The sequence below is a fragment of the Manduca sexta genome, chromosome 20 (genome assembly GCF_014839805.1).
Source record: "Manduca sexta isolate Smith_Timp_Sample1 chromosome 20, JHU_Msex_v1.0, whole genome shotgun sequence".
Taxonomy (NCBI): Eukaryota; Metazoa; Arthropoda; class Insecta; order Lepidoptera; family Sphingidae; genus Manduca; species Manduca sexta.
Genome location: NC_051134.1, coordinates 13,116,034 through 13,133,086, shown reverse-complemented (window position 1 = coordinate 13,133,086; position 17,053 = coordinate 13,116,034). Strand labels below are relative to the sequence as shown.

Genomic DNA, 17,053 nt, shown 5'->3' with positions numbered 1-17,053 from the left:
TCTAGGCCGCCCTCATTCCTAACCACTTGATACGATCTGGCCTTTGATGAAAGAATTAGGGACTTGATTAATGACAATTTTAATGAGAACGCAGGTAGAATTTAATATTACCAAACTCGCTAATAACTCAAGAACAACAACAATAAAACTAATTTCACATTATTTGCCTGAGATAATGACACCACTGCTGGTGATAGGATATATTTTATATCCACCCCACTTTGCAGCATTCTTGGTCAAGGTGCCGACTGAGGTGTTCATCTTCCGAAATTCGAAAGAAACAATATCTACGTATGTTTTATATTTATAATTTTTTTTCAAAACACTTTGAGCTCATTCTGCGTAGATTGGACTGTAAATGTACATTTTACAATTATACTACATATTATAAGTTTTTGTGAACATGAAAGCTACAAAGTATCCAAAACGTCGGGAAAAAAATTAAATATAAAAAACCGCGACAAAATTCGAAAGTAGTTTTATTTACCTTTACTTATGCTAGACTTATTAGTAAGCGATTTAGTGATATGAATTCTGGTCAAACTCACAAGGAACACGTTGAGTGGCAGCCAACAGATTGTGAACACAGCCACTACCATCACCATCATTTTGATCATCTGCAAATAAAATACACTTGATATTTCCGAATTCTTCTGAAGACTTCTTTGTATTTAATTTACAAAATATTCTAATTCCAAATGTGCAGAAAAAATATGGGACTGCAATGTGGATGTGATGGATAGTGTTTACCTTGAATTATATACTTATTGAATTATATACTTGAATTATAGTGTTTACCTTGTGTGATGGATAGTGTTTAGACTTTGCGGTATAACATTTTTTTTTATTGCCTAAGTAGGCAAACGAGCGAGTGGTCCGCCTGGTAAGTAGCATCTGTCGCCCATGGACTAAAGCAATGGCAGAGGCACATCTAAGATGTTGCCTATCGGAAATTTATTTAAGAGACTAAGTAATCTTTCGACTATGTTAGTCTCATAGTTGATAAAGCTGCTAAAAAGTTTATGTGCATGTACAATTTAGCTGCTTCCGACGTTAGTGAAGATAAAATTATCTGAAAAACACCCACATCGAAATAGTTTACATTGAAATATGGAACGTATACTTCTTGCCTCATGGGTGCACTCTATCAAAAATTTTGAACACCTCTGTAGTAATATGATTGCAAAATTGTTATAGCTAAATCCCAGGGTTTAGCTAGAACAGGGAGTCTTTAATATTGATTTATTCATTTAAGATCAGTAGAAAATATCATATTATTCATGTGATAGGAAATCTTATATGTATACATTAATCCCATCGTTTTATATGAAGTCAGTATAAAACTATTTTGCGGGTAACTCTGAATGGAACCATCGAGGCGGGTCACGGTTCAATAATTTAAAATAAACAATGGAAATACAAACTGGAAATTGTATGGATAAACTAAACTAAATTATAACTCCAGTTTCGCAAAAAACAAATCGTTATCGGGAACTATTGTTTAAAATTCAAAACGTTAGATTACAAACACGTACAGACATTTTAAACAAGTGATTATTTATTACCTTGTGTATAATAAATATATGAAACAGTGTATTCCGAGGCATGTGGAATTTAACAGGAACGCGCATATAAATTAACAGCTCATTAGTTTCGTGGCACACTGTATGTTGTTAATAAGGAATTTTACTCATTTTTGTTATTCTTGACCTTTTTCAAATATTTCAAGCTATCAAAGAGCCTGTTGCCGTTCATTTTTGAACGTACGCCTATCCAAGTGAGCGGCAACTTTACCGATCTTGAGAAAATATTTCCTTACTTCATATAAGTCCTAACAGAGTAAGAATATTAAAAATCCGGTTAAAATTCAGCAAATTATAAGTAGAATTTCAGAACGGCCAATTGTCGAGAAACGAGAAAAGAGGCGCAATACACGCACGTGACGTCATCGGGAATTACGAAGGCTGAGGAAGAATGAGATGGAGCGATATCCCATACCCGATACGCCCATAGCTGTGTATTTAATTATTTAAAATATAAACTAGAACTACTACCTCATTTCTTGACCAATTTTAATGCAGTTTTTACAGAAAGGCATATTTTTGTACTACTTGTTATTATATATTATGGAATAAATTACGGAATCAAACATCTAACAATAACGTATTGTCAGATCCAGTTAATTAGCAGATTAACTCGATCCTATATATTATTATGATTAAATATTAAATTGGATTTTTTGTGTATTTGAAGGCACCAATCTCACAATAGTTATATTATTCATAAGTAAATTAGGTAATAAATGTTATCCCGGATACAGACTTTTACGGAAACTGAGTAAAACTATTTACATAATGTATATTTTGTTGAATACGGTAATTCTCTGTTTCATGGGATAAAAATGTTGGCGCACATAACAAGTCCTAGATAGATAAGGAAACAGACGAGCAACTGGGTTGCCTGATGGTAAGTGATATGGTACCGACGCACATATCCATAATGAGAAATCAATACGTTGCAAGTCTTACGGGATTTACGACTGAATATTTAGTGTTGAAATTTATTTAACGTGAAATTATTTTCTCGAATTTAAATTAAATTAATAGACATAGTTTTGAGAGACTTAACAAAATTTTAACTAGGTAAAAACAGAACCAAGCTAAAAATGCGATCAAAATAATATTAAGAATAACAATAATAATTATAACTTCGGATAAGGGCAGGTTTTAGTGTCAAACAATCCGCAATCATCTTTTAACTATCTACCTACGTTATTCAGAGTAGATTATAAGTCTAAACAAAAAGGTTATACAAAGAAGCGTTTCATTTGTTAATATTTTTCTATTTTTCGCTAAATAGCGAATAGAAACGATCATGCACGTCTGCATTCAGTGAATAATGTTTTCGTTTTAGCGAAGTTCAAACATGTCACTTCATCGTGAGAATTTTGCCATTTGAAAATCTATCCTTCAATATATTCCAGACACTACGAAAAATAACTATGATAACTTTATTCATTTTATAAATTCCTTTATTATTTGTATTTTTTTTTTAAATTATTGTTACTTATATGTTGTTGCTTCACTTTTTGTTATGTATGTACTATGTTCCTTTGATATTTTTCATAATTGAAGTTTTCCGTTGCAATTACGCCATTAATTACCCTAACTCCCGCACAAGACCATAGGGAGAAAGGAGTGACTGAAAACTAGCGCTGATCTTAACTCTGGTTTCGGTCAGCACATGCTCAGTCATTTCTTTTTGTCTTTCACTAATATTATGTTTGCTTAATTTGTTGTATTATTTGTTAATTGAAAGGGAATAAATTACTTTATTATTATTATTGTTATTATAACAAATATGATTTGAGTAAGATGTCTGAGGTTGACTGGTAGACATTACCCCTGGTATTTATGAAGTCTGTATGAAGAATATAAAATTTTGCCGAAAATGAAGCAAATATTACGATTAGTTTTATCCTAACCGAAACCTCTGTTTATTATAACACTATACATTACGCACAGAGTTTATAAACTGGGTATACATGCATTAAAGAAGTAAGTTAGCTAACTGTTTGAATGAATAGCATCATACATCGTTAAGCTAAGCTACAGAAGCTCAATTGTTCAGATGAGTTTCCAATTTTACGAGGTCTTTATAAGTTGTATAATCAATGGTATTCGCAAAAGTATTTATTTATTAAATAACAATTCCTGCTTATTAATTCTCCAGATACTGACAAGGTTTGTTACAGTTTTACTGAGAACTACACTCAGGAGTAATGTAGCTCTCTATTAGTAAAAAATCAAAATAAATATAATAGTTACTGAGATAAGCGCCCTTTAAATACCCTAACAAACTCTTTAGATTTATATTACTACAGAATACCGCCTCGGATTCCTCGCGATCTTGGATAATTAGACAATGACTTGCTTGGCAATATTTCAGGCGTACTTGACCTCGTGAAAGCACCGAACGATCAATCTATATCATCATAACAAAAAATCTTGTTTCCATAATAATAAAAACAAAATTTACAGTCATCCTTCCAAAGAATAAAAGCATTAATCACTTTTAATAACTTAACAAATAATGCATTGAATTAAATATTTTATAAAGTATGTTTTATTACATGAAAACCGTTTTTTAATGATAGTATAATGAAAGTTTCTAATGTTTGGACAGTTGGATGGTTTTTAGAAGTCCTTAAACACAGAAATTGTTGGACGCATTTTAATGGAATTTAGTACTCAGATATTCTACACTCAGGACGCAACGTTACAAGCCACATTTTCACCGACCTCACGATAGGTTTTATACTAAGTAACTTATATAAACACATATTTTGACCTCTGGCCTTCGTTCATCCTAACTGAACTTTCAGCTACTTATCTTCTACGACCCAAATGTGTTAAAGGTTTTGAGGCTGATTTCTACCCGCATTACTAATACGATATTTGTAGTCAGTCTAGACTGTCGAGTGTTAGTTTCTCACCCCAAATATTTCCAATTAGGCTTAACGTTTACCCTTAGCAAATGCGCGTACTAAGGGCGTTATTTGATTTACGTGATAAGTTTTTTAACCACATCGGTAATTTGTTTCACATTGTAAAAACTCAGAAACATTTCAAAACTCATGCGAATATCCATAAAAAAGATATGCGATGACATTCAATTTAAAAAAGCCCATTAAATCAATTTTTCTCACATTAAACTAATAATTATATACCTATACTTTTCTTTGCTAATAAAGCGTATACCCGATTACTATCAAGCGATCCTTCGCGCAATAAACAGAGATTAATGTACAGATTTATTATCTGCACGCACTTATTTGTTATCAAATAACGGACATAACAAAACGATTCGAGTTTCGTCTTCACAATATAAAAATAGGCAAAATAACACAATATCGAGCTTCGGTAACATTGACCTATATAGAATTGATACTCGCAACGTAATATTTTGTCATGATCCGAGTGTGGGACGGAGCTGAAATATGCGTTAAGTAACAATATAATGAGGTAAATTTAATATAATCCTTACATACAACTATCGCCTTTAATCAAACTTTAAATCGAAAAAGTCCCTGATTTCTCCATCCTTGTAACAATTTCACAATAGAAGAGGCAAATAATGTGTGCACTACAGGCGTCTCTGCCTGCCCCTTCGAAAGTAAAAGCTGTGAGTATTATTTCATAAGAATTGCTTGCCTAGATCAAACCACAAATAGACTGAAAACGGCAAAAATATTTGCTGATAGCGCGACAAACTTAAATATCGAATCCAATCCTCTGCTGGTCGGATTTAACGCTTCATGCGTCGACATCACTTTCTCGAGTTTATTGGACCGTGCTACTACATATTGTAATATAGTTTGGTATGTAGAACTTTGTTAAGGCATCCTACGTCCCTCGCCCTTCACATGACTGATAGAATTTACGCTATTAGAATTATCACGATTTAAATGCTATCGATCGTTGAGTTTGGGAGGTTTAATATTCTGTTGTAGTAGAGAGTAAAAGTAGCTTGTGCGTGCGGCTCCGTCTGGGTAAATGTCCTTTCTTGAATGAAAGTTTTATTTTGTTATTAATCCATTATCTATAAGCAGGCAAAAATCCATTTTATTTTTTATTGCTTTGAACGACGAAACTAGCTTGCCGGTGGCCTGATGGTAAGCGATACGACCGCCCATAAACAGTAGAAATACCATCCAACAAATTGAATTATAAAGTATTGTTTGATATTACACTGCGCTCTCCATCCTGAGACATGAGATGTTAAGTCTAATAGTGTTCAGTAGTTACACTGGCTACAATATATGTAATTCAAACCGGAACACAACAGTGACTACACACTATTGCTTGGCGGCAGAAATAAACATTACGGTGGTACCTACCCAGGCATACTCTCACATATGAGAGACCTACCATTTACAACTATTCCGGTAACTATGACCAGTATCCGGTCATCTTAAGCTACGAAAAGCAGCAGACTGTCTTATAATATATTTTTGTAGAACTTTTTAAGAAGAATAATCCCGTCATACATCATTGTTACATAACTTTAACCGTTTACGCAGTGCACGCAACAGAAGCTCTCAAAACTAATAAATTTTCCCCGTTTTTGCAACATGTTTCATTACTGCTCCGCTCCTATTGGTCATAGCGTGATGATATATAGCATATAGCACTCCACAAACAAAGGACTATTCAACACAAAAAAAAAATCAGTTCGAACCGGTAGTTCCTGAGATTAGCCTTTACTGCTCCGCTTCTATTGGGTATAGCGTGATGATATATGGCCTATAGCACTCCACGAACAAAGGGCTATCCAACACAAAAAGATTTTTTTAGTTTGAAACGGTAGTTCCGGAGATAAGCGCGCACAAACAAACAAACTCTTCAGCTATATATAATAATAAAAAGTATCCCATATCCGTATCCCGGTTCTAAGCTACCTCCCCACCAATTTTCAGCTAAATCAGTTTAGCCGTTCTTGAGTTATAAATAGTGAAACTAACACGACTTTCTTTTATTTATATAGATAATGTACTGCCAGTGCTGCGAAATGAATATCAGCAAACATCATAGTCGATTATAATATATACTTAGTAAATTTAAAAAAACTTTTAAAAAAAATATTTTTTTCAAAAAACGTTCACCAAAACTTTGATAACAGCAGCCCGGAAGGGCCTACAAAGTTAGCCGATGCCTAATTTGTCATATTACCTTTCTTTTTGACCGCTGCATCCTGGAATCCCTGGCAGTCTGCGCCTCGCCAGGGGGTCGACCCCCCCACACCACATGCGCGATCCTCGCGTACGTGCAGACCAGAGCGCTCAGCGGCAGCGCGAACTGCAGCACCAGCAACGCACACGTGTACCGCTCGCTCTGACCTTCCCGCTCCCACTCCTCGAGGCATACATCTCTGCAAATGTTCAAGTCCTGGAGAATATTTCTTTTGTTGAAGCGTAAATATAGCTAAATATCGTGCTAATTTCAATGTAGTCCTAAGCTTCTATGGGGTATTGTCAATACCTGTTTCAAAATACCTGTATTAACTTATTTTAATTAAGTAATTTAAATAAGGTACCGACTCCAAAAGAATATTTGGTGTTCATATAAACATAAACACTAATTGGAAATAAGATTTCATTGCTTCGTTTTAATAAGTTCTTATTAAACCGTATATCAAAATCAATTATTTTTTAGATTCTAGTGGTTTTTGTGGGTCTTTTATTTATTGGTTATTTTTTTTTTTATTTTCTACCATGTTAGGAGATAGTTATAAAACGCACCTAATTGAACACTATACAAAAATAATCACTATCATGCTATGTTATTTAAGGAGTTCCCTGCTGTATCTACGAAGTTCAAGAATAAACAATATTTTCATGTAACATGATGAAACTATATTAAATCCAACAGAAAAAGAATCATCAAAATCCTATTTGATTGAATGGAGTTCCCCTCTGCATCTGCGAAGTCGAAGTTCTTATACCAATGAAATTAAAGTGGAAGCATTCCGAAATTACACCAAATTGAACACAAAAAGAAACATTTTAATCTAACCATGGGATAAAGCATTATACTTGAACAAACATAAAAATAATTACACCCGACAGATAACCACCTTTGGAGTCGGTAAAAAATATGATGTAATTTAAACAAAAAATGCTACAGACAACAAGCGAGTGATTTAGTACTGAACTTTAGATATAAATTAATAATCTACAAATTTATTTTATGATCATACGTAGTCCTTTACTTAACCGATTAAATGTCGTATCGAACAATTTATTAGCAAAAAAGTTGGGTCAGAATCTACATACCCGTCCCAAAATATATTAAACTAGGTGTTGCTCGCGTATCCGCCTGACAGTATACCATTCCCATATAAAAATATTCTGTATGCCAAATTTCGTTGGAACCTATTCAGCAGTTTCTTCGTTTACTTCTAACAAACATTGTACCTTATAAAAATTTACGTTTCACGATATAATATTAAGATGTCGGGTTACACGTGTAGACACTTTATCAGAAACTCGTTGCATATCGCATAATCGCGATAAATCACGCATAGTTACCGACATGGATATGATTCCATTTTCCAACACTGCTATCCAAGACGCAAGGACTTTTAGCAAAAATACTAAATCCAACAACAATTAAAGTGTGTGAAAATATTCCTGTGTTAAATGTTTGTTAGAAGTTATGGTATACTATAACAGCTAGGTCCTTATTCTCTGTACCACACTTTATTTTGACAGTGCGTGACAAGCACGTAACGCACCGCGACACGGTAAGGACAATACAAATGGGGATAGAGAATTCCAATCCACGTTAATTTCATTCAATTTAATCAGAAGAGATTAGGATACAATTTTCCATGCAGGTGAAGCAACTTGTACATTGCTTTTAAGTATATAAAGTGTATAATAATAAGAATTATATTCTAGGAAAGAGTTACATGCGAACAGAGTCGCGAGCGAAAGCCAGTATTAAATAATCAACTTGCATTCCGTGAACGATTTAGTTCGATGTTCTGTTTTGACTTCTTATTTTAATTCAGGACTATTCATGTTAATCTACAAAAAAAAAATAGAATTTTTCCCTGATTTTTTTTTAAATTCCTTGCGTTCTAAACACTAAAGGAAGACCAACACAAATATTTATAGTACGACACTTTAACAAGGAAAGAGTAAATTAATATCTCTCATGAAATAAATTCTATGCAAGGCCACGTTTGATATTATTTTCGTGTTATCTTTTAATATTCAATAAGCCGTCACCATTTATTACGATAACAACTCCGTAGCATAAGTAGCAACTGCCAACCAGCAATTGTTCTAACTCGAACAATATAAGGATCTGGTTGAAAACTTTGAACAGCGAGCTATTTATTATCATATTATAAAGAATAAAATTTATTTGTAAGTAATGAACAGAAAAAACATTAATATAATTGTCTTATCTAAAATCTGTAGCTATCTATTAATGTTATTAATTCGAAAGTAACTACGCCTCTTTGTTGCGCTTTCAGGCCTAAACCACTTACCCAACATTATTAAAATTTGATATGGAGTAAGCTCTTAACCCAAGAAAGGACATTTTATTGATTCCTGAGAGGGTTGTGCACTCATATGGATATTTAAAACTATTTTATTACTTATTTCGCGAGCATATAAATAAACTGGTCAAAACAACAATAAAAAAAAAACAATTGTATTTTTTTTCTTCTCTATATATACTGTAGTTTATACCTTAAACCATCTTAGCCTTAAACTGATTTTGAAAAGAGTAACACTAGAGTTTCTTGCTCGCTCTTCTCTTGTGAGAACTGCTTTCCGAACTAATCGTAGGGTTAATATTGACGGAATCTAAATAATGTATAACATTTTACGAGTTCAAAATAATTTCATTTTATTTTTGTCACAAACACGCGCGGTCGATGCCGCTACAAGTCGAATTAGGTTCTATATTTATTAACAAATAATAAGTTGGGTAAATACCTCCAAGCGAAATCTATCAAAAACAAATACCTCCTTTTAACGGAGATAGAACATAATCATTGAACTGAATACAATGCTATGTAATTGGTTGAATTATAATTGTAATTTAGTCCGTTTCAACCCACATTTGGAGCGAGTAATCTCGTTATCAGACGGTCTGCATGAATGATGGCTACACGATCAATTGCGTCGTGATATGAACTTCATGCAGTCGGGTGAAGTGGGACCATAAGTGTCATATTCACGCAGTAAAATCATTACTGCAAATAACATGCTATTGAGTATACTATTGACATGGCTCTTATAGCACCCTTGTTCAATCATCGAAATAAAACTATTTATCGGATTTTATAGCGGTTTATATATTATGATTTTCTTCCGACATTTCATAGACTTTGAAGGCTTCATATTCACAGGGCGGACTGTGGTGTAGGTCATCAAAAAAGTCAACGCTACAATATCTACCTACATTTTATAATTATACAAAAATTATTTTTTAATGTCATTATTTTTTTGTTATTGCGTAAAAAACAGCAATTAAATCTGAAAAATACTTGTTTTTCTAAGTCTAATATTTACGAAAACGTAAGAAATCATTACCTTTGTTTAGTTCTAGCATTAATTGGTTAGCTCAAAGGCTGAAGTCAACATTGCAGCAAAGACATATTATGTGTTCCAAGACCCAACATTACTGCAAATACTTAGCTCCACACTGTTCGCTGTAGCAATTCAAATGCGTATAATATATAAGCTGCCTTGAAGCTTAGTTTTAGAATGTATGGTTCAGCAGTTGCTACCGCAATATATTTCACTTGTATTGCCAGAATACGACACTGAGTAATTTAATTAAATTTAAAATCAAAGACGAGTTGGTGGTACTTATTGATATAAATGAGGGCTTTAGCTCTTGTTTCACTTATTATATTTTAACTCTGATCTTTCTAAGGAAATATGTTTATACTAGTTTATTCTAAAAGGGCATTGAATAAACTACAACAGATGATGATGATATTTGTATAATAACACCTCCACCGAAAACACTGGAAATATCTAAAGGGCCCTGATTGATCGTTTATCAAATAAGTTTGACAAATTTGTTTGACAAATTTCCCGTTTTCATCAAACAATAGCTTCACCATCAAGCCTTACATGAAACATATTTATTCAACTTGCTCGTAGTTGTAGTTTTTTGCTTCTCGTGACGCGAAGTTTTCGGAACTAGAGCTTACAATTAGTTAAAATACAGACAAAGCACATTTGGCTATAATTCTAGCATAGTGTATTAAGACGACGACTGAGATATTGATTGACAAACACCGGCAAACACTTTCAAATTTGTTTGTTAAACACGTCGTCAATCAAAATTCTCATGAAACGTGTCAAACACGTAGACTGCTTAACAAACGTTTCAAAACAAGTAAAATACTATCGAATAATTTGATAAACAATATGATCGTTTACAGGGTACTTAAGTCTCTTGGGAACGTTATAAAAGGATTTGCGTGTATTTGACGTAAATTAGCATGAAATTCAAATTAAATGTACCCTCTGAAATTTTTGCAACCACGCATAAGTATTATATTTAAAGCAATGCCTCAGATATCCACTAAAATCATAGCACATAACTAAACCAAACCAAACTAAATAAATAAATCTAAAAATAAATTTAATCAGAGAAGGGGTTTCTAAATGCGTCAATAAAGATTTTAAATTTCAATGTTTAATTATTAAATTTTTAACATGTCTAGAATATAAAATAATAAAGCTAAGCACTTTAAAAAAAAATAATTAAAACTTACGCATTACATACACGATGCCACTCGGAAGGTCTCTGTAGTTTTGATACCACATATATCGGCGCAGCAGTAGCGACCGCGCCTCCCCATACTCCAGCCACCACAATTTTAGCCGCAGTCTTCCCCAGTCGAGGCTTTAGGGGTCTCATAATCGCCATATACCTATCAATAGATATAGCGAGCAGCGTGTATGCGCTGACGAGAACCGAGACCGCTTGCGAGAAGTTCACCACCTTGCACATGACTGCGCCAAAGGGCCAGTAGCGTAGGATCAGCATCGATACGAACGAGAACGGCACGCAGAACATCGTCATCAGGATGTCACCGACCGCCAGGTTCACTATGAAGTAGTTCGTCACTGTCTTCATGCGTGGAGAAGTTTGCACTACAAAACACACGAGACCGTTGCCAAGAAGTGCCACCACAAAGACCACGCAGTACATGAAGTAAACACACGTATGGAATAATGTTGACGTGAGGAAACTGTCCGAAGTGTTGGGATCGCACACTAGAGAGTCTTCTGACCATGTTGAGTTTGGAGAGAAGGTGGAGTTGACATATTCGTCGTCGGTGATGCTGCCGTTGGTGGCTAGAGTGGAGTATAGCGTGCTGGTCTCATAATATGTCAGTTCTTCGTCATTGATGTCTAACATCATGCAACAGGGTCTAGGTTTACATCCTCAAATGCTCGTCGTACTTGGGTGTAAAGTCTGAAACAAGTAGAAAATATATTTTTGTATTAACTATATAATTAAATTTAACAGCTTACCATTCTACATTAATGGTAACCGAAGAGTGGTTGGCAAACCGACCAATTGGTTTAACTGATGGTCGTCATGCGCTACATTAGTATCTGTTTGTTATTAACATGAATGGGTATGCAAGGTTTGCTTATGTTTGGTACGATAAGTACAAGTTGCACGGATTTGAACCCCTTTAAATAATACAGTAGAAACGTTATAAAAATATTAAACGATTTTACAATAAGATCAATATACGTCTACCGACCTAAAGTTGGTAACGTACCGGTATATTTACAAAAATAATGTTTGTTTGGCCTACAAGAATTTGACGAAAGTGTGAGTTAAATGTGTACTTTCGCGGAAGTAATGTATGCTTGGGTAGTCGTAACTCAGTGTAGTTTACGAGTAAATGAGGTACCTATATGTTTACGAATGCTTTTATGCATAGCGTATACAATGATGAACTCAAAATATAAGGGGTAAGATATGAAATTGAAGACCAGCTATCTACAAGTGGTTGTGTATTTTCAGATACCATAATAACCAATCTTAAATACCGATTTGCTATAATATTTATTCTGAAATATTTTTGGAAAATGATGCATTTCGTAGGTTATGTTTTAGATACGACAGAATGGGTTCTGCAAGAAACTTTATTATTCAATTAATGTAAGTTCTTATTGCTAGCCTCCAATCCCTGTTTTATTGGAATTTTCGATTACTAAAAACTATTTTATAATAGAAATGATCTAAAACCATTCAATTTCCAATAACGTGCAGATATCGTTGCTGATATATAGCCTTGTACCTACGTGGTTCGGTTGGAATCTAATAATATCTATAGAGTTGCGCAACACATGATATTACGATAAATAGCAATCTAAAACTTTCACGCCCTATCCGTTAAACAAGAAAAAAAATTGAATAACGAATCTCGATCGAGGTGCATAACACCACTATCCAGTCTAAACGTCTACCTATTAGGAAATTGATCCTAACAACAATGCAACAAATTATTTCCGTTTTTCGATGAGAAATAGCGAGGTTTACACTTTTTACAAGGTATTTTTTATCCTAACAGCTAAACCCACGAAACACTAAACGCAATGTTAGATATAAACTAAAATAAACTATCTAAATGAAAATTACATAAACATACATCTTTACAACTTCAATGTTATAAGAAGCCATATTCATAATGATATTGTAATGCTCTGACGTAAAAGCTATATAATTTAATAAAAACTTTACTGCAAGTGACGCTCGTGCAAAAACACGAGTTATTTTTAAAATAAGCAGGTAGTATTTTGATACAGTACGCCACAAACAAAGCCAGCCATGTGTTAAGCCAAGTCAACGCCATGCCACGAAAATTAAATGTCGCAACTTTCAACCGAGCCTGCCAGAAGTGTCAAGATTGTCTATGGTCCGCTCACTACCAAATATTAAATTGACGAATATAAATACCCGAAGCATTCCTTTTAGGAGACATTCAGTTGTGTGCACTCATGCAAGACGTAAGGCAACACATAATTCTAAAATTAATGAATAAATAAGTCACTTGCATTTATACACTATTTTGTTTTAATTAATTAATTTTCTATCTAAAAGATATCCTATGTGCAGTCCGGTAATATGTTTTATATAGGAAATATTTTAATGTGAATATAAAAGTGTCAAGATGTCTGTCAGTTACTACAATACTATAAAACCGTAAATTGCTTCTATAACTCCAACTGTCATGATAGTGTAGTGTTTCTAGGCTACAAATTTAGTGTCTCAGCGACGGTTAAATGATTTATATAACTGACGTTCATTTCCCTTAGTACGATTTTATCGGAGAGTGCAAATTTATAACGTGAAGTTGAATTTCACACCGATGCGCGACGCCAGTGGGCGGATTAGCTTCGCATGTGTCTGGGAAAGTAAATCGGCATCTGCCAGACATTCCCAAGTAAAATATCGCTGCAAATCTACTAGCACATCAGCTTATGTAAAGCAGGAATGTGTGACTTTACGATAGAAACTCTTTTAATAAAATAATCTCAGGTTTTCTCACTGTCCTATAAGAGCAATGTTTTTACGACAATGCGTTTCTGAAAAAGTCTTTAATTCTTTTCTATAATTTATTCCTTAACTAAACAACCTGTATTCATATGATTTGGCTGCCTACTTGTTAATCTTTCGAAGTGCTATAATATAATGATCTCCGCATATTATTTTAGTGTACTTTTTACTTGATTTTGGGACGTGCATTAACGTATTAAGATTGATTAATATGCGACAGTACTCAGAGCTGACCGAACCCTTTTCAAGTTAAGTAACATACAATGACAAATCACTCCAACCTTTCAATACAATGACCTGAGCAGTGAAAATGAAAATTAATACTAACTATATAGACATGTTATTATTTTATAATACTTCGATGGACCACAAATAATTCCCTGACTCACAATATGACAAAGAGTAACGTGTGGTTGATTGCGGTCTTTGTATAATATGTATAGCTAAAATTCTAAATGTATGTATTGAAGTCGTCAAGGCATTTAGACTTGTGCGCATCGACTTAGAAGTTCCTCATAACACCGAAAGGATTCGCCGCTTTAAGGACCAATCTACAATGATGAATCTATACTTAGAACAGTTACATACATAAAACTTAAGTACATAGTTACACGTTTTTTAATTTACTTGTGACATAATATTTCGTGTTTTTTTTTATTTGATTGACAAAAAAGCTAAAACTGTTTTGCAAAACGCTGGTTAAAATGTTTTAAATATGTAAAATTGTTACGTCCCTAAGATGAATACAATTTTTAATATCCCCGTGGTTTCTGTCTAGAAAATTTACTTCAATCAAGTATCACTTTCCGAAATACAATCACTTTGTAAACCTAAACACCTCCTGGTCAATAAACCATTTCCGCGAAATGTTTTCCGAAAATACATACGAAACATTTCCTCCGTTCATTACCGACGAGTAACGATGTAAAATCACAAATCATCCGTTTCAATTTCTGTACTTTTACAGCCATCATTAATCAGCGAATCAATGTAACCGGAAATTCATCATCAATCATCTGAAAATAAAATTAAATATATACATAGATCAATGCTCAAACCTATACCGGCAGCAGCGTAATCTTAATATAGATACGCCTTGTCGACACAACGCGAATATTCGACAGAGAAACATCCCGAAATATATTAGTACTAAACTGATGTGTGTTGGTTGTAAAAACATTTAAAAAAAAACTTTGATGTCGCATTGGCGTTAAATAAATGGAACATAAAACAATTTAACTAACGTCGAAAACTGCTTTTGTGCGAAAAAAATGTGTTTTTCTTGTCTTGACGTAACACCTTGATTGTTGTTATGCACATCTATAATCTATTGTTGCTATGCCGGGCTGTAATGTTACAATCATTATGCAGTAATTTACCTTATATCTGTTTTAATACTGGCCTATTCACTATTAAAACAGATATAAGGTAAATTACGTAAGATTAAATTATAAATTCTTTGCGTATCTAGCAAAGTTTACTGGTGAATATGATGGAATTCGACTTAATGCACCAGTTACTATTATAATTTTATTGTAATAGCTTCTAATCCCGAAATACGAATCGCATTTAAAGGGTTGCTGGGCCTTCACTCTTTATGTTTATCGTAATTCAAGGATATAAATTGCCGTCGGAGCGTGTCGCTAGAACTCTTGAGTGTCTTCTGACCGCTTCGTAAAATATGAAACGAATTATTCTAAATCCCACAAAATATTTTCTGTCTACTGATGCGTCAACAATCCAAGTAAACATTGAAGAAAGTTAGAATAGTCAGAATATTTTCTTTTTGTTTATCCTTTTATTCTGTCAATAACATCTCGAATACATTGAACATTACAAATAGTTATTATTAGCTCAGTTTTTATAAGCCATGAGTAAAATAAAGATTCGTTGAGACGTTTCATGTTTGATATTTACTGTTTATATTAATCTATTTTGAGCACTCGCCCATTCAGAGTGATGGTTGACATGAATAATGACGTCAGTATTGAATTTGTAATGGGGAGTAAAGCATGAATGAACGAAATGAACGATCAAAATAACCGAATTATACACTCGCCATCGAATTGGAAATGTGAATGATGAAAATTTCGTAAATGATATATTGCAAATACATACGATACTACACGTGGCGTTTGTGCTAAGGTATTTATTGACGGGATTTGTATAACACAAACCACAGAATTGATTTTAGGGTGGCCTCCCCCAATAGCTTTCGATACGGTCGGAATTAATCTTAAACATCAAATACTCATCCTTTGTAATAGTGAAGCACTTCGAAGGTAGGCTTGCTGGAGGCAAGATATATTTATCCACACTATCCGCCCGAATAGATATCACCGTATACAAGAAGTAATTCCAGCCACAATACCCACGTAATTGTGTCGCGTTCCAGGATTACAATGTGTATACCCGGTTTCCAACAGGCCTGCATAATTGTGGCGACTGGCGAGGGATAATCATCTCTAGTTAATCGACATTCTATCTTTATGTATAGGTATATAATACTCCTAGCATTATTTTCATGTCTACCTTTATAGTATATTTTGAATTTTCTACTAAAATACCGTTGTGATAAAAGAAAAAATATCTAACTACGGTGAGGAGAATTGATGCCACGTTGTCCATTTCGGATTAAGCACTCACAGCGAGAGGTTAATGGCTCTGATGAACTCTTGTTAGATGTTGCTGCTTTATTCTCTTATGTCAAGCAAGGGATATCATACTGCAAAGGAGTATTATAATGTTCCTTCAGGTACTTGACTAGTTCTTCGCATAAATGCCATTTTCTATGTATATATTTTACAACTAAAGATTTTTTTTAATATCTAGTACTAACAACTAACTGACAGATCGCCTCGGTGTCGTAGTTATATTACAATGAGGGGGGTCTCGGGTTCAATTCCCGAATCGGGAAAAGTGATATTTCATAT

At 33.9% G+C, this 17,053-nt stretch overlaps 1 protein-coding gene across 1 annotated transcript in view; it reads right to left on the bottom strand.

Annotated features, from left to right (window-relative positions):
* The window catches only part of LOC115449572 (RYamide receptor-like), a 42,214-nt gene that overhangs the window by 5,817 nt on the left and 19,344 nt on the right, over positions 1-17,053 (bottom strand). The window contains exons 2-4 of the mRNA XM_030177428.2: positions 11,314-12,020; positions 6,732-6,930; positions 549-617 (exon numbers count right to left, since the gene is read on the bottom strand). Coding sequence (XP_030033288.1) covers positions 549-617; positions 6,732-6,930; positions 11,314-11,966 — 921 coding nt within the window. The 5' untranslated portion in view covers positions 11,967-12,020. The remainder of the gene's footprint in view (positions 1-548; positions 618-6,731; positions 6,931-11,313; positions 12,021-17,053) is intronic.